The sequence below is a fragment of the Schistocerca nitens genome, chromosome 2 (genome assembly GCF_023898315.1).
Source record: "Schistocerca nitens isolate TAMUIC-IGC-003100 chromosome 2, iqSchNite1.1, whole genome shotgun sequence".
Lineage (NCBI taxonomy): Eukaryota > Metazoa > Arthropoda > Insecta > Orthoptera > Acrididae > Schistocerca > Schistocerca nitens.
In genome coordinates, this window is record NC_064615.1 from 929,319,966 (window position 1) to 929,344,215 (window position 24,250).

Sequence of the window (24,250 nt, forward strand, 5' to 3'; positions counted from 1 at the left end):
ACTAAAAGCCATAGATGTACCAGATGATTGTGAAACATGTAATAACAGTCTCTACTCCTCTGTTGTGACTGAAAATCATTTGTTTACCTCATTTAAAGAGAATAGTGAGGAGCATTCTCATTTGAAATATGCAAGTGACAGAGTCATGATTTTCCTAAGGGCACTCCATGATCAGCTGTATGAGTATCTAAATAGTCATGGTCACACAACAAGACTACATGATAATTTTATAAAAAACATTTGTTCTGTCTCATACAACAATTTGTAATAAACATGACATTGAAGAGAGACTTCTGAAGACAAGTATTCCATTTATAATCTACAAGTATGTGAAAGAAAAGAAATTTACAAACAAGAGGAAATTGTGTACGCAACAACTTAAAAAGAAGTTCAAATCATGTTAAAAGACTTTGTATTTCAGTGTTTATTATGTGCACAATGAGAGTAAGCTCCCTATACATATACAAATGTTGTATTAAAAGCAGAGAATTACATGTTCTTGTATCAAAATCATGCCTTTGATTTGTTATGGCAAAATCTGGTAATTCAGCAGGAACGTAACTTAACACTTTCTAGATGTGATGATTGGACTCCAAAAGTATAATGAATAAAGTGCTGTCAAGGGGAATATGTGTTAATTTTCAGTAGTGTACCAAACAAAGTTTTCAAAGAGGAGGTAAATAAATAAAAATGTTAGAAACAAATGTTGTACCATTGTCGTCTTTCATTATTTAAACATGATGGGTGTTGCCAAAATAACAGCCAAGTTGGGGAAAAAAGAAAAAAAAAATGTTATGTGTTGCAGTTCATTTTCTTTGTATATCTCATTGGCAAAAACATTTTGGCTACATTCATGGAGTGTCTACCTGCTCTGCTCCCAGTTTGTTTTTCAGTTGATGTAAAGTAGTATTTTGTGTGTTTCATAAATTTATTTGAACTGTGCAGAAGTTCAATTTCGGATGACTGAATATCCATAAATAACAATCAACAGAAAAAATAATAAATCGGATTTTGTAGACTTTACAGTACATCCTTGGTTTGTAGCACAGATTTTTTTTGTAAATGACTTCTTGGTTATCCTATAGCTGTGTAGTTATTTATTTGTGTAACCTACTATTCCACTTTCGATCATGCGAGTGGACATAATGTGCTTTAGGATATGTGGAAACGTAAAAATCATTTATATATGCATGCAATGTCAGATGATTTTTTAGTCTGCCATGTGCTAAAGCTCGTTTATTTCCACATGTTAATGGCGACACGGCCAAAATCGCAATATTGAGTTTTACAAACAAATTTCACAGTCAAAAGGTGATGTCGTAATTTACGAAAATTTTCAGTGTAAACTGCAGCTACGAGTAGTTAATGTTTGTTTTTGATTGAGATTTCTTTTATATATTACTTTGCAAGATCTCAAAAACTATGCAGCCCACATTCAAAGATTAAATGAAAAATATTGTCATCTAATTCGCGTATTTAGAAATAAACATAAGAGATTTTCGCGCCATATTTTTTCGTATTGAAGTGACCGGCCAGGCCACAAGTAGCGCTGGTGTCGTTCTGTGTTGCCGTATAATAACGTGGTCTTTGCACTTCTATTATATTGGTGTTCTGTGGTGTGCTCCCTGCCGCCGTTGGATAAGCAGCTGCAGCAGCAAGTCGTATACTCCTAGCTCACTCATTTGTTACATAGTTTAATTCTTAATTTCTTTGCGTGTTTTTGGTACTTGCATTGTTTAATTCATAAATTTCGGGCGTATTATAGTATTTGAGAGTTGTAGCATCGCGTTTTAGTACCTGAATAGTGTAAAATCGCGTAGTCTCCTTCCGCCGCCGAGCAGTGTGTCAGCAGTGCGCAAGTAGCAGCATTACTGCATTTACTAGGCAATCTTGTATTTTAATAACCGTTTAAATTTTGTCGATTTGTTTGCACTCTCTGTAGATTAGTTCAGACGTTCTTTGCACAACAGTTTTTAGCATGGATAGGGACTGCAACTGCTGTGTTCGGATGCAGGCTGAGTTGGCATCCCTTCGCTCCCAGCTTCAGACAGTGTTGGCTTCGGTCACACAGCTTGAGGCTGTTGCCAATGGGCATCACTGTGGGGGTCCGGATGGGGGTTTGTCGGGGACGGCCAGCTCGTCCCACGCATCCCCCGATCGGACTACGACTGTGGTTGCCCGGGATACTGCCCGCATTGAGGCTGATCCCTCACCTGTGGTAGAGTGGGAGGACGTCTCAAGGTGTGGCAGGGGGCGAAAGACATTCCGGAGGGCTGAACGGAAAGCCTCTCCATTATGTCTGACGAACCGGTTTCAGGCTCAGGCTGATACTGATCTTCGGCCTGACATGGCTGCTTGTCCTGTTCCAGAGGTTGCCCCTCAGTCTGCAAGATCCGGGCGGTCGCAGAGGGTGGGCTTACTGGTAGTTGGGAGCTCCAACGTCAGGCGCGTAATGGGGCCCCTTAGGGAAATGGCAGCAAGAGAGGGGAAGAAAACCAATGTGCACTCCGTGTGCATACCGGGGGGAGTCATTCCAGATGTGGAAAGGGTCCTTTCGGATGGCATGAAGGGTACAGGGTGCACCCATCTGCAGGTGGTCGCTCATGTCGGCACCAATGATGTGTGTCGCTATGGATCGGAGGAAATCCTCTCTGGCTTCCGGCGGCTATCTGATTTGGTGAAGACTGCCAGTCTCGCTAGCGGGATCAAAGCAGAGCTCACCATCTGCAGCATCGTCGACAGGACTGACTGCGGACCTTTGGTACAGAGCCGAGTGGTGGATCTGAATCAGAGGCTGAGACGGTCCTGCGACCGTCTGGGCTGCAGATTCCTCGACTTGCGCCATAGGGTGGTGGGGTTTCGGGTTCCGCTGGATAGGTCAGGAGTCCACTACACGCAACAAGCGGCTACACGGGTAGCAGGGGTTGTGTGGCGTGGGCTGGGCGGTTTTTTAGGTTAGATGGCCTTGGGCAAGTACAGAAAGGGCAGCAGCCTCAACGGGTGCGGGGCAAAGTCAGGACATGCGGGGACCAAGCAGCAATCGGTATTGTAATTGTCAACTGTCGAAGCTGCGTTGGTAAAGTACCGGAACTTCAAGCGCTGATATAAAGCACCGAAGCTGAAATCGTTATAGGTACAGAAAGCTGGCTGAAGCCAGAGATAAATTCTGCCGAAATTTATACAAAGAGACAGACGTTGTTTAGAAAGGATAGATTGCATGCAACCGGTGGTGGAATGTTCGTCGCTGTTAGTAGTAGTTTATCCTGTAGTGAAGTAGAAGTGGATAGTTCCTGTGAATTATTATGGGTGGAGGTTACGCTCAACAACCGAGCTAGGTTAATAATTGGCTCCTTTTACCGACCTCCCGACTCAGCAGCATTAGTGGCAGAACAACTGAGAGAAAATTTGGAATACATTTCACATAAATTTTCTCAGCATGTTATAGTCTTAAGTGGAGATTTCAATTTACCAGATATAGACTGGGACACTCAGATGTTTAGGACAGGTGGTAGGGACAGAGCATCGAGTGACATTATACTGAGTGCACTATCCGAAAATTACCTCGAGCAATTAAACAGAGAACCGACTCGTGGAGATAACATCTTGGACCTACTGATAACAAACAGACCCGAACCTTTCGACTCTGTATGTGCAGAACAGGAATCAGTGATCATAAGGCCGTTGCAGCATCCCTGAATATGGAAGTTAATAGGAATATAAAAAAAGGAAGGAAGGTTTATCTGTTTAGCAAGAGTAATAGAAGGCAGATTTCAGATTACCTAACAGATCAAAACGAAAATTTCTGTTCCGACACTGACAATGTTGAGTGTTTATGGAAAAAGTTCAAGGCAATCGTAAAATGCGTTTTAGACAGGTACGTGCCGAGTAAAACTGTGAGGGACGGGAAAAACCCACCGTGGTACAACAACAAAGTTAGGAAACTACTGCGAAAGCAAAGAGAGCTTCACTCCAAGTTTAAACGCATCCAAAACCTCTCAGACAAACAGAAGCTAAACGATGTCAAAGTGAGCGTAAGGAGGGCTATGCGTGAAGCGTTCAGTGAATTCGAAAGTAAAATTCTGTGTACCGACTTGACAGAAAATCCTAGGAAGTTCTGGTCTTACGTTAAATCAGTAAGTGGCTCGAAACAGCATATCCAGACACTCCAGGATGATGATGGCATTGAAACAGAGGATGACACGCGTAAAGCTGAAATACTAAACACCTTTTTCCAAAGCTGTTTCACAGAGGAAGACCGCACTGCAGTTCCTTCTCTAAATCCTCGCACAAACGAAAAAATGGCTGACATCGAAATAAGTGTCCAAGGAATAGAAAAGCAACTGGAATCACCCAACAGAGGAAAGTCCACTGGACCTGACGGGATACCAATTCGATTCTACACAGAGTACGCGAAAGAACTTGCCCCCCTTCTAACAGCCGTGTACCGCAAGTCTCTAGAGGAACGGAGGGTTCCAAATGATTGGAAAAGAGCACAGGTAGCCCCAGTCTTCAAGAAGGGTCGTCGAGCAGATGCGCAAAACTATAGACCTCTATCTCTGACGTCGATCTGTTGTAGAATTTTAGAACATGTTTTTTGCTCGAGTATCATGTCGTTTTTGGAAACCCAGAATCTACTCTGTAGGAATCAACATGGATTCCGGAAACAGCAATCGTGTGAGACCCAACTCGCTTTATTTGTTCATGAGACCCAGAAAATATTAGATACAGGCTCCCAGGTAGATGCTATTTTTCTTGACTTCCGGAAGGCGTTCGATACAGTTCCGCACTGTCGCCTGATAAACAAAGTAAGAGCCTACAGAATATCAGACCAGCTGTGTGGCTGGATTGAAGAGTTTTTAGCAAACAGAACACAGCATGTTGTTATCAATGGAGAGACGTCTACAGGAGTTAAAGTAACCTCTGGCGTGCCACAGGGGAGTGTTATGGGACCATTACTTTTCACAATATATATAAATGACCTAGTAGATAGTGTCGGAAGTTCCATGCGGCTTTTCGCGGATGATGCTGTAGTATACACAGAAGTTGCAGCATTAGAAAATTGTAGCGAAATGCAGAAAGATCTGCAGCGGATAGGCACTTGGTACAGGGAGTGGCAACTGTCCCTTAACATAGAGAAATGTAATGTATTGCGAATACACAGAAAGATGGATCCTTTATTGTGTGATTATATGATAGCGAAACAAACACTGGTAGCAGTTACTTCTGTAAAATATCTGGGAGTATGCGTGCGGAACGATCTGAAGTGGAATGATCATATAAAATTAATTGTTGGTAAGGCGGTTACCAGGTTGAGATTCATTGGGAGAGTGCTTAGAAAATGTAGTCCATCAACAAAGGAGGTGGCTTACAAAACACTCGTTCGACCTATACTTGAGTATTGCTCATCAGTGTGGGATCCATACCAGATCGGGTTGACGGAGGAGGTAGAGAAGATGCAAAGAAGAGCGGCGCGTTTCGTCACAGGGTTATTTGGTAAGCGTGATAGCGTTACGGAGATGTTTAATAAACTCAAGTGGCAGACTCTGCAAGAGAGGTGCTCTGCATCGCGGTGTAGCTTGCTCGCCAGGTTTCGAGAGGGTGCGTTTCTGGATGAGGTATCGAATATATTGCTTCCCCGTACTTATACCTCCCGAAGAGATCACGAATGTAACATTAGAGAGATTCGAGCGCGCACGGAGGCTTTCAGACAGTCGTTCTTCCCGCGAACCATACGCGACTGGAACAGGAAAGGGAAGTAATGACAGTGGCACGTAAAGTGCCCTCCGCCACACACCGTTGGGTGGCTTGCGGAGTATAAATGTAAATGTAGATGTAGATGGAACGAAGGAATCCAGTATAGCACCGACATATCAGTGACGCCTTGATTTCTAACATATGCAACCCTCACCACTGTGCTCGTAAAGCATACGCAAAATGCCGTGACCGGTAGATGCGCAGTCAGCTGGGGAAGTGTGGGGAGAGTGGTAGTGGTGGGGGTCACTCAAAGAGCGGTAGGGGAATTGCTGAGCGCTAGAGGGGAAACTGCCATTTGAAATTGTGGCCTACGCACACATTTTTTTGTAAATATTAAGTGGGGGCCCTTCAGTGCCCACACTAACATGGTGACCATACAATAAGATCTACTGCACCTCTGCTTTTGTTAGTATCTAAAAAGAATTCCGCCGAAAATAGTGAGATCTACTTTCGCCTGGCTTGTTAACCATTTGAAACTTCCAGAGAAGTGTCATGAGTGGCGAATTTTTAGTAAAACGTAGATATTTGTCTGGTTGCCAAGTCAAAATTTTCTTCTTTTGACAAAATACACAGAGTTTACACTGTCTCATCTCAGCCGGTCACTGTGGCCGAGCGGTTCTAGGCGCTTCAGTCCATATCCGTGCTGCTGGTACAGTCACAAGTTCGAATCCTGCCTTGGGTATGGATGTGTGTGATGTCCTTAGGTTAGTTAGATTTAAATAGTTCTAAGTCTAGGGGACTGATGAGCTCAGATGTTAAGTCCCATAGCGCTTAGAGCCATTTGAACTATTTTTTGTCTCATCTCACACAGACACAGCTACCAGAGAACCCTGAAACAGTGGTTTTTTAAGTCTATTGAGTGAGGAACAGGGGAAAAGGAAGTTGAGTAGCTTATGAAAAAGCTCATCCTTGATACAAAACAAACGTGTAATGTCTTCACTCATGTTGTTCAAAAGCCCATAGCATTTCTCGTTTCACCAGCTATCGATGGCCCATAAAAATTGCATTCTTTCACCAAAAAAGTCTGTAGTTATTGCAAAAACGCGGTTGATAATGAAGTTTTACGTATTAACGATATGGTAAAATACACTACTGGCCATTAAAATTTCTACACCAAGAAGAAATGCAGATGATAAACGAGTATTCATTGGACACATATATTATACTAGAACTGACATGTGATTACATTTTCACGCAATTTGGGTGCATAGATCCTGAGAAATAAGTACCCAAAACAACCACCTCTGGCCGTAATAACGACCTTCATACGCCTGGGCATTGAGTCAAACAGAGCTTGGATGGCGTGTACATGTACAGCTGCCCATGCAGCTTCAACACGATACCACAGTTCATCAAAAGTAGTGACTGGCGTATTGTGACGAGCCAATTGCTCGGCCACCATTGACCAGACGTTTTCAATTGGTGAGATATCTGGAGAATGTGCAGGCCAGGTCAGGAGTCGAATATTTTCTGTATCCAGAAAGGCCCGTACAGGACCTGCAACATGCGGTCGTGCATTATCCTGCTGAAATGTAAGGTTTCGGAGGGATCGAATGAAGGGTAGAGCCACGGGTTGTAACATATCTGAAATGTAACGTCGATTGTTCAAAGTGCCGTCAATGCGAACAAGAGGTGACCGAGACGTGTAACCAATGACACTCCACAGCATCACGCCGGGTGATACACCAGTATGGCGATGACGAATACAGGCGTCCAATGTGCGTTCACCGCGATGACGCCAAACACGGATGCGACCATCATGATGCTGTAAACAGAACATGGATTCTTCTGAAACAATGACGTTTTGCCATTTGTGCACCCAGGTTCGTCGTTGAGTACATCATCGCAGGCGCTCCTGTCTGTGATGCAGCGTCCAGGGTAACCGCAGCCATGGTCTCCGAGATGATAGTCCATGCGGCTGCAAACGTCGTCGAACTGTTAATGCAGATGGTTGTTGTCTTGCAAACGTCCCCATCTGTTGACTCAGGGCTCGAGACGTGGCTGCACGATCCGTTACAGCCATGCGGATAAGATGCCTGTCATCTCGACTGCTAGTGATACGAGGCCGTTGGGATCCAGCACGGCGTTCCGTATTACCCTCCTGAACCCACCGATTCCATATTCTGCTAACAGTCATTGGATCACGATCAACGCGAGCAGCAATGTCGCGATACGATAAACCGAAATCGCGATAGGCTTCAATCCGTCCTTTATCAAAGTCATAAACGTGATGGTACGCATTTCTCCTCCTTACACAAGGCACCACAACAACATTTCACCAGGCAACGCCGGTCAACTGCCTTTTGTGTATGAGAAATCGGTTGGAAATTTTTCTCGTGTGAGCACGTTGTAGGTGTCGCCACCGGCGCCAACGTTGTGTGGATGCTCTGAATAGCTTATCATTTACATATCACAGCATCTTCTTCCTGTCGGTTAAATTTCGCGTCTTTAGCACGTCGTCTTCGTGGTGTAGCAATTTTAATGGTCAGTAGTGTAGCTGTACATCGTAAAAAGAGTCGCTTGTCATAGTTTTGAGTGATTCAGTTACATTACGAGACAAGGAGGAACGCGGTGACTCACCCAGCGACGCAGGTGAGCGTGGACGTGATGGCGATGTCGCGGGTGGCGAACAGGCTCGGGACGCCGTACACCCGCTCTCGCCGGCTGGCCAGATTGTGCAGCACCCGGTCCGTTTCCGGCGGCAGCTGGCAGCCGTTGGACTTGGCGATCGCCTGCAGCTGCGACAGGGCGCGCTCCGCGTTGCCGTGCACCGCCAGCCACCGCGGCGACTCCGGGAACCACCTGACCACAACAGTTAAAACTGACGTCTTGCCTTTGAAGCTGTGGCAGCTGATGCAAGAAGATCAATAACGTGAGTGTATCGTGGACCCGATATCGGGTGGATCGTTAAACATTGCGGCCTTCTGCAGTATGCGATGGAACAAGACACCTATTCTTTATTTATTTTTTATTTTATTTATTTCCTGTCATTGAATTTCCATGATGGCTAGATATCACTGCTAGTCGTGTTACATCCGTTATTGCACATTTATACACTTAATCTACAAAGAAACTCGTATAGACATGCGTATTGAAATATAAGAGATATGTGAACAGGCCGAATACGGTTCGCAGGAGAGCTTCTGTAAAGTTTGGAAGGTAGTAGACGAGGTACTGGCAGGAGTAAAGCTGTAAGGACGGGGCATGAGTCGTGCTTGGGTAACACAGTTGGTTGCCAGCACGGTAGCTCAGCGTGTTCGGTCAGAGAGCCGGTTGGCCTCTGTAATTAAAATCTGAGTGGAAGGATCAACCACCGAACTTGAACAGGATGTCTTGCGACGTCCGCCACGGAAAAAAAACCCTTGGTAAAGCTCTTGCCCCCGAAAGGCAAAGGTACCGAGTTCGAATCTCGGTCCGGCACACAGTTTTAATCTGCCAGGAAGTTTCATATCAGCGCACACTCCGCTGCAGAGTGAAAATCTCATTCTGGTAAGTTATACGTATTCGTAATCCGTAAGTATTTAGTTGATTTCACGCCGTTTAGATTTGTGTGATTTATCGTGTAACGAAAATTTAGTGGATTGCTTTTAGTACTCATGTGGAGCTCTTCTGAGCGGAATTTATTGTGGCTTATCATTATTTAAAGCTCAAGGAAATGGAAAAGGAAAAGAAGTACTGGGTGCGCCCATACGATAATATAAATATCAAACATTGTTCAACAGTTGTTTCTCGTGGGTTGTCCCAATACGAATACAAATTTCACGAGTTCTACAGAGTGAATCCAGCCAGTTTCCACTTTTTGGAGCAATTGCTCTGGCAAAGCAGGACACAAATTTTCTACTAGCTATTTCTCCTGCTGAGGATCTACTCATTACTATACGGTAATTTGATGAAAGTGTGCGAATGACGTTAAAAGTGCCATTATGAAAAGTTAATTTTTTGTAAGACAGTCTAGCATGGTACTTTATTCAGTGTGATACATACAGAGAAATGTTTACAAATTTGTAAATCCAGGGTAGAATTTCACAACCTTTCACTTTTGCCGAATAGCGTATGATTCAGTTCGAGGAGCATTCAGAAGAAACGTTGTTCGATTTGAAGTGAGATAAGTTGCTAGCGATGGTGTAGCACTGTGTGATACACTCTGTGTAGAGGTAGACAAAGTTATTAAAGAAATAAAAGAACCCCATGGCGCTAAGGAAAACCCCGAAAGGTCATCTTTGGCTTTATCCAGCTACTCGTTCAGAAGTGACAGGAATTTCGGTTTCAGATCTCTTTTACGCCTTTCACAAAATGTTCTGAAATCAGGGAACACAAACTGAAAAAACATCGAGTCAGCATCATCAGCTGGCGATGTTGTCTTCGGTCTATGTTTTCTGATTTCAGGAAACTCTGTAGCAGGCGTAAAAGAGATCTGAAATCTAAATTCCTGTTACGAGGCAGCTGCAGGTCCACACACTGCATATATGGCCACATCGTGTAGCAACAGCCACATGTGCGGCACTTAGCAGCCAACCTCGTCCAGCACAATCCCCAATATACCTCACGTATTTTATCGAGAACTGAAAGAGGTGTTGTCGTTCTTCCAGGGTTAAAGACTTTCGGTATGTAAGATACACTCCATGCGCAATAGAATATGACTTAAAACGCACCGAACGTAAACTGTCCAGCGACTATATTCTTCACTGCTAAGTTTACAAAACATGTGCGGCGTTTTTCTTTGCCGTCTCAGTCATGTTTTCGTGTGAGAGAGGTCAAAGTTCGTAATAATTGACGGAAGAAGTGATTTCTGGAGCTCTCCAAGGTAATTTTATAGGTTCTTTATAGGCTCTCCGCTGTTCCTTAACTACATAAACGGTTTAGGAGACAATCTGAGCTACCGCCATAGGTTGTTCGTAGATGATGCTATAGTTTACCGGCTAGTAAAGTCATCAGAAAATCAAAACAAATTGAAAAACGATTTAGAAAAGGTATCAGTATAGCACGAAAATTGGCAGTTGACCCTAAATAATGTAAAGTGTGAGGTCATCCACATGATTGCTAACAGGTATCCATTCGGTTCAAATCTAAAGGCCGTAAATTCACCTCCATACCTAGGAAGTACAATTACGAACAACTTAAATTGGAAAGACCACATAGAAAATGTTGTGTGGAAGGGAAACTAAAGATTGCGTTTTATTGGCAGAATACTTAGAGGATGTAATAGATCTACTAAAGAGAGTGCCTGCTCTACGCTCGTCCGTCCTCTTTTAGAATACTGCTGCGTGGGGTGGGATCATCATTACCAGATAGAATTGACAGAGTACATCGATAAAGCAGGGTTCGATTCCAGGCAGGGTCGGGGATTTTCTCCGCTCAGGGAATGGGTGTTGCGTTGTCCTCATTATCATTTCATCATCATCAGTAGAAGGCAAGGGGGAAACCACCATTAGAATCACTTCCCTGGACGCTCATGCGGTGGATCTCTCTGACGAAGCTTCCCCCATGACAAGACCTGCCGTAGGGCAGAACACAAAGTAAATAAGTAATCGATAAAGTTCAAAGAAGGGCAGCACGTTTTGCATTATCGTGAAACAGGGTGGTGGTGGTGGTGGTGGTTAGTGTTTAACGTCCCGTCGACAACGAGGTCATTAGAGACGGAGCGCAAGCTCGGGTTAGGGAAGGATTGGGAAGGAAATCGGCCGTGCCCTTTCAAAGGAACCATCCCGGCATTTGCCTGAAACGACTTAGGGAAATCACGGAAAACCTAAATCAGGATGGCCGGAGACGGGATTGAACCGTCGTCCTCCCGAATGCGAGTCCAGTGTGCTAAGTGAAACAGGGGAGAGAGTGTCACTGAAATGATACAGGATTTGGAGTGGACATCATTAAAACAATGGCGTTTTTCGTTGCGGCGGAATCTTCTCACGAAATTTCAATCATCAAATTTCTCCTCCGAATGCGAAAATATTTTGTTGACGCCGACCTACATAGGGAGAAAATGGTTCAAATGGCTCTGAGCACTATGGGACTTAACATCTATGGTCATCAGTCCCCTAGAACTTAGAACTACTTAAACCTAACTAACCTAAAGACATCACACAACACCCAGCCATCACGAGGCAGAGAAAATCCCTGACCCCGCCGGGAATCTAACCCGGGAACCCGGGCGTGGGAAGCGAGAACGCTACCGCACGACCACGAGATGCGGGCATAGGGAGAAACGATCACAATAATAAAACAAGGGAATTCAGAGGTCGCACGGATAGATACAGGTGTTCGTTTTTTCCGTGCGCAATACAAGATTGGAATAGTAGGGAATTGTGAAGGTGGTTCGATGAAGCCTATGTGGAGGCATTTAAGTGTGATTTGCGGAGCATCCATGTAGATGCAGGTGTAGATTTCACAATAGCTATGCAAAATAATAAAAAAATTATTATTAAGCTTCGATGTCAGACTATAAGCTATACAAAAATGATTATTTTTACTGAATATTTTCCTCATAATTGGATTAGAAGGACTACATCACAGAGAACACCCACAAATCCCAAAACTGTGGTTTTTAGTATTTTATGGGGAAAATATATTTCTTACAGTGAAGCCAACTACTTAGACGGATGTAGATTTAGTTCATCTACATAAAACAATTTGTTTTTATTGATTGGCGACTCCATGGAGTGCTGTGTGCACAACGATCATATATGTTAAATTAAAAGGAAGGTTCAGCGTTGGCCGTAATAATGATGTTTTATTGATAGCAGAATCGACTTTCGATCACATAGTGATCATCTTCAGTGCTGGAAGCTGTGGTGTACAAACTAAACTCGGACACTGGGATCAAGTTATCAATAACCAAAACTGAGAGGCGATCACAATAACTCATTGTGATCGCTTCTCATTTTTGGTTATTGATAACTTGATCCCAGTGATCGAGTTTAATTTGTACACTACAGCTTCCAGCACTGATTCTGCTATCAATAGCCGGCCGAAGTGGCCGAGCGATTCTAGGCGCTTCAGTCTGGAACCGCGCGACCGCTACGGTCGCAGATTCGAATCCTGCCTTGGGCGTGGATGTGTGTGATGTCCTTAGGTTAGTTAGGTTTAATTAGTTCTAAGTTCTAGGGGACTGATGACTCAGCTGTTAAGTCCCATAGTGCTCAGAGCCATTTTGCTATCAATGAAACATCAATATTATGGCCAACGCTGAACCTTCCTTTTAATATGTTTTTAGACACACCGGATAATAAAAAATTTCTCTCCCCATGTACGAGGTGCATTCAAGTTCTAAGGCCTCCGATTTTTTTTCTAATTAACTACTCACTTGAAATCGATGAAACTGGCGTTACTTCTCGACGTAATCCCCCTCAGACGTACACATTTTTCACAACTCTGACGCCATGATTCCATGGCAGTGGCGAAGGCTTCTTTAGGAGTCTATTTTGACCACTGGAAAATCGCTCAGGCAATAGCAGCACGTCTGGTGAATGTGCGGCCACGGAGAGTGTCTTTCATTGTTGGAAAAAGCCAAAAGTCACTAGGAGCCAGGTCAGGTGAGTAGGAAGCATGAGGAATCACTTCAAAGTTGTTATCACGAAGAAACTGTTGCGTAACGTTAGTTCGATGTGCAGGTACGTTGTCTCGGTGAAACAGCACACGCGCAGCCCTTCCCGGACGTTTTTGTTGCAGTGCAGGAAGGAATTTGTTCTTCAAAAAATTTTCGTAGGATGCTCCTGTTACCGTAGTGCCCTTTGGAACGCAATGGGTAAGGATTACGCACTCGCTGTCCCAGAACATGGACACCATCATTTTTTCAGCACTGGCGGTTACCCGAAATTTTATTGGTGGCGTTGAATCTGTGTGCTTCCATTGAGCTGACTGGCGCTTTGTTTCTGGATTGAAAAATGGCATCCACGTCTCATCCATTGCCACAACCGACGAAAAGAAAGTCCCATTCATGCTGTCGTTGCGCGTCAACATTGCTTGGCAACATGCCACACGGGCAGCCATGTGGTCGTCCGTCAGCATTCGTGGCACCCACCTGGATGACACTTTTCGCATTTTCAGGTCGTCATGCAGGATTGTGTGTACAGAACCCACAGAAATGCCAACTCTGGAGGCGATCTGTTCAACAAACATTCGGCGATCCCCCAAAACAATTCTCCCCACTTTCTCGATCATGTCGTCAGACCGGCTTGTGCGAGCCCGAGGTTGTTTCGGTTTGTTGTCACACGATGTTCTGCCTTCATTAAACTGTCGCACCCACGAACGCACTTTCAACACATCCATAACTCCATCAACACATGTCTCCTTCAACTGTCGATGAATTTCAATTGGTTTCACACCACGCAAATTCAGGAAACGAATGATTGCACGCTGTTCAAGTAAGGAAAACGTCGCCATTTAAGTATTTAAAACAGTTCTCATTCTCGCCGCTGGCGGTAAAATTCCATCCGCCGTACAGTGCTGCCATCTTTGGGACGTATTGACAATGAACGCGACCTCATTTTAAAACAATGCGCATGTTTCTATCTCTTTCCAGTCCGGAGAAAAAAATCGGAGGCCTTAGAACTTGAATGCACCTCGTATCATGCGACAGAAGTCGCGTAGAGCCACCAGCACTCTGTGTAGGGCTGTTGGTTGGTTGGTTGGTTTGGGGAAGGAGACCAGACAGCATGGTCATCGGTGTCATCGGATTAGGGAAGGATGGGGAAGGAAGTCGGCCGTGCCCTTTCAGAGGAACCATCCCGGCATTTGCCTGGAGTGATTTAGGGAAATCACGGAAAACCTAAATCAGGATGGCCGGACGCGGGATTGAACCGTCGTCCTCCCGAATGCGAGTCCAGTGTCTAACCACTGCGCCACCTCGCTCGGTGTGTAGGGCTGTGTGATACGACAGAGGCACGTGTCGGTGTTGTAACCCTGTCGTCTCAGTGTGAACCAGTTAAGTCGCTTGCACTACGTTTCTTTGCACACTGCCAATACAGGTTGTTTCTGCGACATATCGCGTCTTGCATCGCGCATCGTGCAGTGGCAGGGGTAGCTGCTCGGCTGTCGCACTCACCAGATGGCGAGCAGGAAGGGAGCCACGGAGACGCCGGTGGCGGCAGTGAAGTGTCGCCAGTCCGGCAGCAGCAGCGCAACCAGTGGCGCCGCCATGTGGCCCGCCGCCCAGCCAGTCAGCTGCGTCATCGTCACCAAGCCGCGTTTGCTGCCAGGCACCAGCTCTCCCGCTGTAAACAAAAGTCACCAGTCTCGTGGCGTGTCCAGCTCCAGCATCACCACGAAGCCAGTCTCCTGGCTTGGCACCAGCTGTCATACTGCACACATCAACAAACAGGACTAGTCCGATAGTAAGACAAATTGAGTCACAGTTTTAATGGGCCTCTAGGATCGGCTCACAAATACAGTAACGTTAAGTGCTTAACAATGTCACTTGAAACGCTGCTAGCCAAAGCCTTCCAGACAAACAAAAATTTTACGGAGTGAAATGTAGTGTGAGGGGGTCTATGCGAGAGGCGTTCAATGAATTCGAAAGTAAAGTTCTATGTACTGACAGGGCAGAAAATCTTAAGAAATTTTGATCTTATGTCGAAGCGGTAGGTGGATCAAAACAAAATGTCCAGACACACTGTGACCAAAATGGTACTGAAACAGAGGATGACAGACTAAAGGCCGAAAAAATGTTCAAATGAGTGTGAAATCTTATGGGATTTAACTGCTAAGGTCATCAGTCCCTAAGCTTACACACTACTTAACCTAAATTATCCCAAGGACAAACACATACACCCACGCCCTAGGGAGGACTCGAACCTCCGCGGGGACCAGCCGCACAGTCCATCACTGCAGCGAAAGGCCGAAACACTGAATGCCTTTTTTCAAAGCTGTTTCACAGAGGAAGACTGCACTGTAGTTCCTACTCTAGATTGTCGCACAGATGACAAATTGGTAGTAGATGTCAAAATAGATGACAGAGGGATAGAAAAACAATTAAAATCGCTCAAAAGAGGAAAGGCCGCTGGGCTTCATGGGATACCAGTTCGATTTTACACAGAGTACGTGAAGGAACTTGTCCCCCTTCATGCAGCCGTTTACCGTAGGCCTCTAGAAGAGCGTAGCGTTCCATAAGATTGGAAAACGGCACCGGTCATCCCAGTTTTCAAGAAGGGACGTCGAACAGATGTGCAGAACTATAGACCTATATCTCTAACGTCGATCAGTTGTAGAATTTTGGAACACGCATTACGTTCGAGTATAATGACCTTTCTGGAGACTAGAAATCTGTTCTGTAGGAATCAGCATGGGTTTCGAAAAAGACGATCGTGTGAAACCCAGCTCGCGCTATTCGTCCACGAGACTCAGAGGGCCATTGACACGGGTTTCCAGGTAGATGCCGTGTTTCTTGACTTCCGCAAGGCGTTTGATATAGTTCCTCACAGTCGTTTAATGAACAAAGTAAGAGCATATCGACTATCAGACCAATTGTGTGACTGGATTGAAGAGTTCCTAGATAACAGAACGGAGCATGTCATTCTCAATAGAGTGAAGTCTTCCGAAGTAAGAGTGATTTCAGGTGTGCCGGAGGGGAGTTTCGTAGGACCGCTGCTATTCACATTATATATAAATGACCTTGTGGATAACATCGGAAGTTCACTGAGGATTTTTGCGGATGATGCTGCAGTGTATCGAGAGGTTGTAACAATGGAAAATTGTACTGAAATGCAGAAGGATCTGCAACTAATTGACGCATGGTGCAGGGAATGGCAATTGAATCTCAATGTAGGCAAATGTAATGTGCTGCGAATACATAGAAAGAAAGATCCTTTATCATTTAGCTACAATATAGCAGGTCAGCAACTGGAAGCAGTTAATTCCATAAATTATCTGGGAGTAGGCATTAGGAGTGATTTAAAATGGAATGACCATATAAAATTAATCGTTGATAAAGCAGATGCCAGACTGAGATTCATTGGAAGAATCCTAAGGAAATGGAGTCCGAAAACAAAGGAAGTAGGTTACAGAACACTTGTTCGCCCACTGCCTGAATACTGCTCACCGTTGTAGGATCCGTACCAGACAGGATTGATATAAGAGATAGAGAAGATCCAACGGAGAGTAGCGCGCTTCGTTACAGAATCATTTAGTAATCATGAAAGCGTTACGGACATGATAGATAAACTCCAGTGGAAGACTCTGCAAGAGAGACGCTCAGTAGCCCGGTACGGGCTTTTGTTGAAGTTTCGAGAACATACCTTCACCGAGGAGTGAAGCAGTATATTGCTCCCTCCTACGTATATCTCCCGAAGAGACCATGAGAATAAAATCAGAGAGATTAGAGCCCATACAGAGGCATACCGACAATCTTTCTTTCCACGAACAATACCAGACTCGAATAGAAGGGAGAACCGATAGAGGTACTCAAGGTACCCTCCACCACACTCTCTCAGGTGGCTTGCGGAGTATGGATGTAAATGTAGATATAGATACAAGAAAATGGTTCTGAGCACTATGGGACTTAACATCTGAGGTCATCAGTCCCCTAGAACTTAGAACTACTTAAACCTAACTAACCTAAGGACATCACACACATCCATGCCCGAGGCAGGATTCGAACCTGCGACCGCATCGGGTAGATACAAGAATTTGCAATGATCCTCCAGTAATCTTATCTACAAATGTTGTAGTCCTAGGCATGCCAAAAAGTCTACTGATTGTCTTACCTACTCTGTAATGGATCCGAGTAGGTGTCACAAACGATCAACCCTGCAGAGTCCCAAGTGCTAGTTCTGCAAGGTTCGCAGGAGAGCTTCTGTAAAGTTTGGAAGGTAGGAGACGAGGTACTGGCAGAAGTAAAGCTGTGAGGACGGGGCGTCAGTCGTGCTTCGGTAGCTCAGATGGTAGGGCACTTGCCCGAGAAAGGCAAAGGTCCCGAGTTTGAGTCTTGGTCCGGCACACAGTTTTAATCTGCCAGGAAGTTTCAACATAATATAATGTTCAGTTGAGGAGGAATTGACAGCTCTCAATCTGGTAATAACAGGATTAGACGAGAAAACTACACACTGATGCATCTGGCGCGATGTACTGATATTTGGAGCGTTTGTCGCCAGAGATCGCACGGCGCGTTGGCAGGTTGGAGGCATGTGCGCATGAAAATGAGCCCTTTTCAGCGGTGTGAGTTAGAACCGTGTCCAGTCGGCTGCGGGGGACGATGACAGTCTCTAGAGCGAACCACGTGTGGAGCGAGGCGGATCCGGGAGAGGGTTCATGCCGAGGGGACGAGAAGGGAGCGCAAGTATCTGCTCGCTCGCACGTGCACGATGTACAATATCGCTGACAGCAGTTAATTGTGGCTCACGGAATTTGTCAGCGACAGCACTGGAAGGAATTGTGGTGAGAACCGTTATATTCCCCGTGACGAAGTACTGTGGTCTATCATTATTAAATGAGAGTGCACAATAAGTGACAGTCCGCTTGTTGTAGGCGTGTCCGGAAGGGCAAAAATTGTTTGACGGGTGTTATTATTCTTGGACTTCCATGTGTCCGACCACGCCCCATTCTGGTTGAGCCAGGCACTGTTCTTGTTTAGGACTTCCCCCTGCGCCGAGCAGTACCAAGTCACAAACAGGTTTTCCTTTTTTTTTAGATCATTATTCATTGCGCAGGTTCCGCGCTCCCTCTTCTGTTTGAAATGCGTTGTCTCATATAGTTTCTTTGTTTCATAGAACTCAAACTGGTTGCTTATGTAATGTGTTGGCTGTTAACTACGCGGCAAGTTGTATTGCTGTGGTACTTTGCTGTGGGCAGTAGCGTCTGTTCCAACGCCACGTACCCTCCCTCCCTCACCCCCTACCACCCTGAAGTGTTTTTGACGATTGCTGACTGTCTCCATATTTTCGACACTGGACTTGTGGTAGTTACAAACTGCTTGAAGGTTTGGTTCATAAAATCCTCCAAGCACTCCCTTAGTGGCGTGAAATTGATGCAAATTTCTGTTGACTCGTACGTGTTTCATTACGAGTAATAGTCTATTGACCAGTTAATAGTATGTCAGATAAGGTCAAACAGGGCTAGCACCCGCCTTATGTTTTCTGTACTGAAATTCGTTTAACGTTTGAAGGGGCTAGTTCGCGTCATCGATTTGCTGCTTCTTTTGTATTAATTGATTTTAATCACCAATCATTTAAAGCGGCTAGTGCCTGCTTATTCATGCCATACTGAAAGTTGTTTACCGCCTGAAGGGCTAGTGCCCGGCATCTACTGCTGAATTTTCCGCGTTAACTGGTTTTTAATCACCAGTCATTAAAGGGGATAGCGCCCGCTTATTCTTTTGAAACATCCCCTTTGAAAAAATTTATAAATGACAGTGCTGGAAAACCTCTACGTTATTTCATTTTCAAACAGCAGAGCAAAACTGAACGTACTCAGACATTTCTCTCTTTACTTATTCTGATCAACACTAAACTGACACACAATATTTTTAGCGCAACGCAGTCTGACTTTCAATAATCCCTACAAAAGAATGGCCCTGACTAACAATAACCTATACCTTCCATGAATCACTTACCTCACAAAAATCGTCGTTACTGGAACTACTGCAATACAGCGAGTGCCAATACTGCCATCTAAATAAAAGATTGTAACTACTGAAGGCACTAACTACTGATAGGCATAGTTAGCAGATGAAATATTTTGCTGGAGAACAAACAATGTATTTACCTTAATAGTGTTCAAAAGTCATTATATATATATATATATATATATATATATATATATATATATATATATATATATATATATATATATATATATAAATTCATGACATCCAGTCTTACACATTTCCTTTTTCTGACGGACACACGTCCAGATCGTCCACTCTCAAAATTCTGCCATCTCTCTCCCCACATCCACCACTGCTGGCGTCTCACCTCCAACTGCACAACGCTCCGCGCTGTTCACACCCAACTGCCCAGCACTACAATAGCGAATATTCTAGCAATGCCAACTAGCCACAGATTGCAAACAGCACAGTAAGTGATTTTCATACAGAGCGCTACGTGGCGTTACCAGCATAAAAACTAAACAGCCTACTTACACTTTCTATATCGAAATTATTTTGACATTTGAAGGGGCTAGTGCCCGGCATTTGTTTGCTGTTTTTTGCATTAATTGCTGTTAATCAGTTATCATTCAAAGAGGGTAGTACCCGCTCAATCTTTCTATATTCAAATGTAGTTAACATTTGAAGGGGCTAGTGCCCAACATTTACTTGCTGATTTCGTATTGCTTGCCTTAAGTCACTAATCGTTGAAAGGGGCCAGCGTCGCTTTATGTTGTAGTGAAAATTGTTCAGTGCCCGACTTCTGTATTTAAATTGGCGTAACATCTTGCAGGGACTGTTGTCCGTTTACCTTGCTATATGATAACCATTTTGACGTTTTGAGGGTCTAGTTTCCGACCATTATTACATTTACTGTCGTGGATTTCAACTTGAGGAAAGGCTAATGGTCGGAACTTGTGCCGGCCGGTGTCGCCGAGCGGTTATAGACGCTTCAGTTTGGAAGCGTGCGACGCTCGTTGGCATTGTTGGGATATTTGCTATTGTAGTTTTGGGCATTTGGATACGAACAGCGCGTAGAGTTGTGCAATTGGAGGTGAGCCGCCAGCAATGGTGGATGTGGAGAGAGAGATGCCAGTTTTGAGAACGGACGATCTGGACGTGTGTCCGCCATAAAAAGGAAATTTGTAAAGATGGATGTTATATATATATATATATATATATATATATATATATATATATATATATATATATATATATATATATATATATTTTCAACATTATTAAGGAGGTAAATACATTGTTTATTCTGAATCAAAATCTTTCATTTGCTAACTATGCCTATCAGTAGTTAGTGCCTTCAGCAGTTAGAATTATTTAGCTAGCAGTATTGGCGCTCGCTGTATTGCAGTAGTTCGAGTAACGAAGATTTTTGTGAGGTAAGTGATTCATGAAAAGTATAGGTTATTGTTAGTCAGAGTCATTCTTTTGTAGGGGTTATTGAAAGTCAGATTGCGTTGTGCTAAAAATATTGTGTGTCAGTTTAGAGATGATCAGAATAAGTAAAGAGAGAAATGTCTGAGTACGTTCAGTTTTGCTCAGCTGATTGAAAATCTAATAACGTAAGAGTTTTTCCACCACTGGGATATTTTGCTGCAGTATTATTTGTTTATTTAAAGCCCAGAGCCTGGGAAGTTCTACAATCGTGACTGCGGTAAATTCTGTCACGTTGTTTGAAGTCTGTTGTGATGAACAGGAGCATGTGTAATCTTAATTGTAAGTCAACCAAATTACTGGTAAAGGCTTCTCTTGCAGTACTTGATTACGTACTTCTTAAAATGGCTCTGAGCACTATGGGACTCAACTGCTGAGGTCATTAGTCCCCTAGAACTTAGAACTAGTTAAACCTAACTAACCTAAGGACATCACAAACATCCATGCCCGAGGCAGGATTCGAACCTGCGACCGACGTACTTCTTACCTCTGCTCAACTTTGTGCCCAAGCAGCTCAAATTATACAATGCAATTTCAGTTGTAATTCTAAAGATGTAATTTTATCTTAGCCCTATAATGAATTACGCATTTACTGCTTTGCTCACTGATAGTGTATTTAAGTAAGTGTCCTACTTAAATCATCTGATGGTTAAAGTTGCAATAAAAATTATATACAGGACATAAAATCCCGTCTGAGGCCTGCGATCATTTTTATGTTCATAATTGGCAACCAATGCTGTACAATCGCAATAAAATCATGAGATGTTCAATTGACACTTTTGTTAGAACATGTTACGCGTTTCGGGATGACACCCATCTTCAGACGTCACAAACTTCAACTCCTTCCTAACCAACTGAAAGAAAGCGTCAAATAACATATGACTATAACTGCGACACAAGTAGTCTTGAAGTGCTTTAGTGTTGCAATTTTCTTTAAGAACTTCCAGCATATTGGCTGCTTATAAGTCTGTACGTTAATATCTGATTTAACATCTAGCATGCAAAAGGTTGGCTGGTTTCACAGTTGGCGTAACACGGGTCATGTTCCAATGGTTTGTTTGGTGTGTTACAGAAGGAACTTGCGGCTTTGCAAGCCGGCTGGGCTGCGCCTCATGCATTGCCGCGCCACCAGTACAACGAAGTGGCACTACGACCGCGGAAGGCTGCTGAGTTTGAGCACTACTGTAATTGATGCATGTATTCTACCCCTAATAAAATTTTTCTGATTTTAAAACTGTACCTGTAAATTATGTTTTTGCTGTTTCAAACTATTCAAAGAATTTTAACCCCTTTCGGAACTTCCAGGCTTGTTAGTCCTCTGTCAGATAATTTCGTCTAAAATATTTGCATTCAACAAGTAGAATATCTCTAAAGTCTTTCCTCAAAACTTCTTGTTTCTTTTTTTAAAAAAAAGAAAAAGAAAGAAAGGAAACTATTGTGCAATTAAGTTTTGTCACAAGCTGAAACATAAGTTCCAAGTTAAAAAGAAATTCTTTTATCGAAGGCAATCACCGGCTGTAGTCTTAAATTAAAGTATATGTTCTTAAACGGTACGCTTATTGCTTTGCAAGATTTTTCTGAATTTCTGACTTTATTTATTATTTGAACAATTAGTAAGTTGTAAATCAATTGTGTCTATGTGCTGTTACCAGTGGTGGTTGTTTCGATGCCTGGTAAATAAAGTTTGTTGCTGAGAATCATCTGTCGACTTGGTCCTTACACTCCCCGCAGCATTGAGACCAGCTATCATCGTATCAGTTTAAGCTGTATATTGCTCAGGTACCAATGTACACTGTTGCTGTTTGATAAATTTGTTTAAATATTAAAAAGTAGTTCATCGCCCGAAGCCTTCCCGCACTAGGATCCCATTATACCACCTATCATCCTCCAAAAATGGCGCAAGTTTGCTTACCAGATACAAAAAGGTAACGTCGAAGAAAAATTTATTAACGGAAGAAATAATTCAACTGATCGACGAAAGAAGGAAGTACATTAACGTTCACAAGGGAATCGTACATACTTGCGCTCACCGATTCGATTCACGTTGACAGTGGGTTTAGAACATGGCTGGAAATTCAACTTAAGTAAAGAGGAAGGCGCAACTCTCACCCTTTTCCGAGACAATTTTTGAAAGATTTAGGCAAAGAGACCGTAGCCATGTTATTAAGTGCTTAGTTTCATTAGGGTAAGGTCTCTGGATCGAACCTGGCTGCTGGTGCTTTTTTTTTATTCCCACGTCACTCTAACAACAGATTTATTATGACTGTCAGAATCTTCAGTATTTAATGATACACTTATTATTTGCACAATATTTAGCCTCAAAAATAGGAAAACAAAATATTTGTATGAGGACACTGGAAATAAAATAGGATACACGGCCATTTTGAACCAAATAAGTGTAGTCTCTCGTTATTGTTGTACTTATATTTGTGACACGTGTGGAGAACTGCGCGAATCAGGCTGAAAGTGATCGTAGAATCAAGTGAAACAATAATTATTGTGACACACAGCACACGTAATTAACGCAGAGTTTTTGCATGAGCATTGTTTTTGCAATGTTCCTACTGCAGAACAAACTTTATTTACATCCACCACATAGTTTCGCGGCGTTCCACCCACATCTGATATCGTCGAACAGTGATGCAGATAACTGATGGCGCCGATTGACTGAATTTTTATGCAATCTTCTCTTGATGCTATCTCTATCGTGTTCGGTGATGTACGAGCAATTTTGTATAAGGTTTTTCACCTATCTGTAAAAATAAACGTCGCAGGACAGCACCAGTGGAGTACATTTTGGAGGAATTGCTTTAATACTGCACGTTGGCAGACGCCCTCTGTCTTGAAAAACCCCGTTGCGCAAAACCGAGTTCGTTTGCCCTCCTCATGAATCGACGAGGAGCAAAAGAAATTGTTCTTCTCTCACGAATGGCTTCAAGACGTCAATTAGAAATTTCCTGTATAGTGCTGTTGTGAGTTTGGTAGATTTTGAAAATCTCAACATAACGTTTTTGTATTTGTGTGCGTATTCATCAGTTGCTTTTTGCACCCTTGGTCCAAATGAGCCAGTGGTCTTTAGCAAACAAACGAAGACCGTTGGCAGTAACTTTCCAGATAAGGTGACAACATATTGTGCAGTATACACATGTGTCACCTTCTGCATGTTATTTCGATGCAAAAGAACCATCTTTGTTCCGCGTTCGGCGAGAGTTCGGTCATAAGTTGACTGATATTAGCACCGTTGAACAAACGTTCACAAATTAACATCGTATGTTCTATAAAAATAGCACTGCAGTTGATGAAAATGAATCAGGTCCTTTTATGTGTAATACCTGTCTGATCAGTGTTAATAACAAAATCCTTGCCGTATTTTGGTGTGAGGGAGCAGGTCTGCATTCGGAAATTTGTTGCTGCTTCAAGGACTTGCTGCAGTGAAGCGCTTACCCTCTCGGATGCAAATCTGAAGATTTT

At 43.5% G+C, this 24,250-nt stretch overlaps 1 protein-coding gene across 1 annotated transcript in view; it reads right to left on the reverse strand.

Annotated features, from left to right (window-relative positions):
* The window catches only part of LOC126234715 (solute carrier family 22 member 7-like), a 214,088-nt gene that overhangs the window by 42,825 nt on the left and 147,013 nt on the right, over window positions 1-24,250 (reverse strand). The window contains exons 7-8 of the mRNA XM_049943463.1: window positions 14,795-14,963; window positions 8,335-8,556 (exon numbers count right to left, since the gene is read on the reverse strand). Coding sequence (XP_049799420.1) covers window positions 8,335-8,556; window positions 14,795-14,963 — 391 coding nt within the window. The remainder of the gene's footprint in view (window positions 1-8,334; window positions 8,557-14,794; window positions 14,964-24,250) is intronic.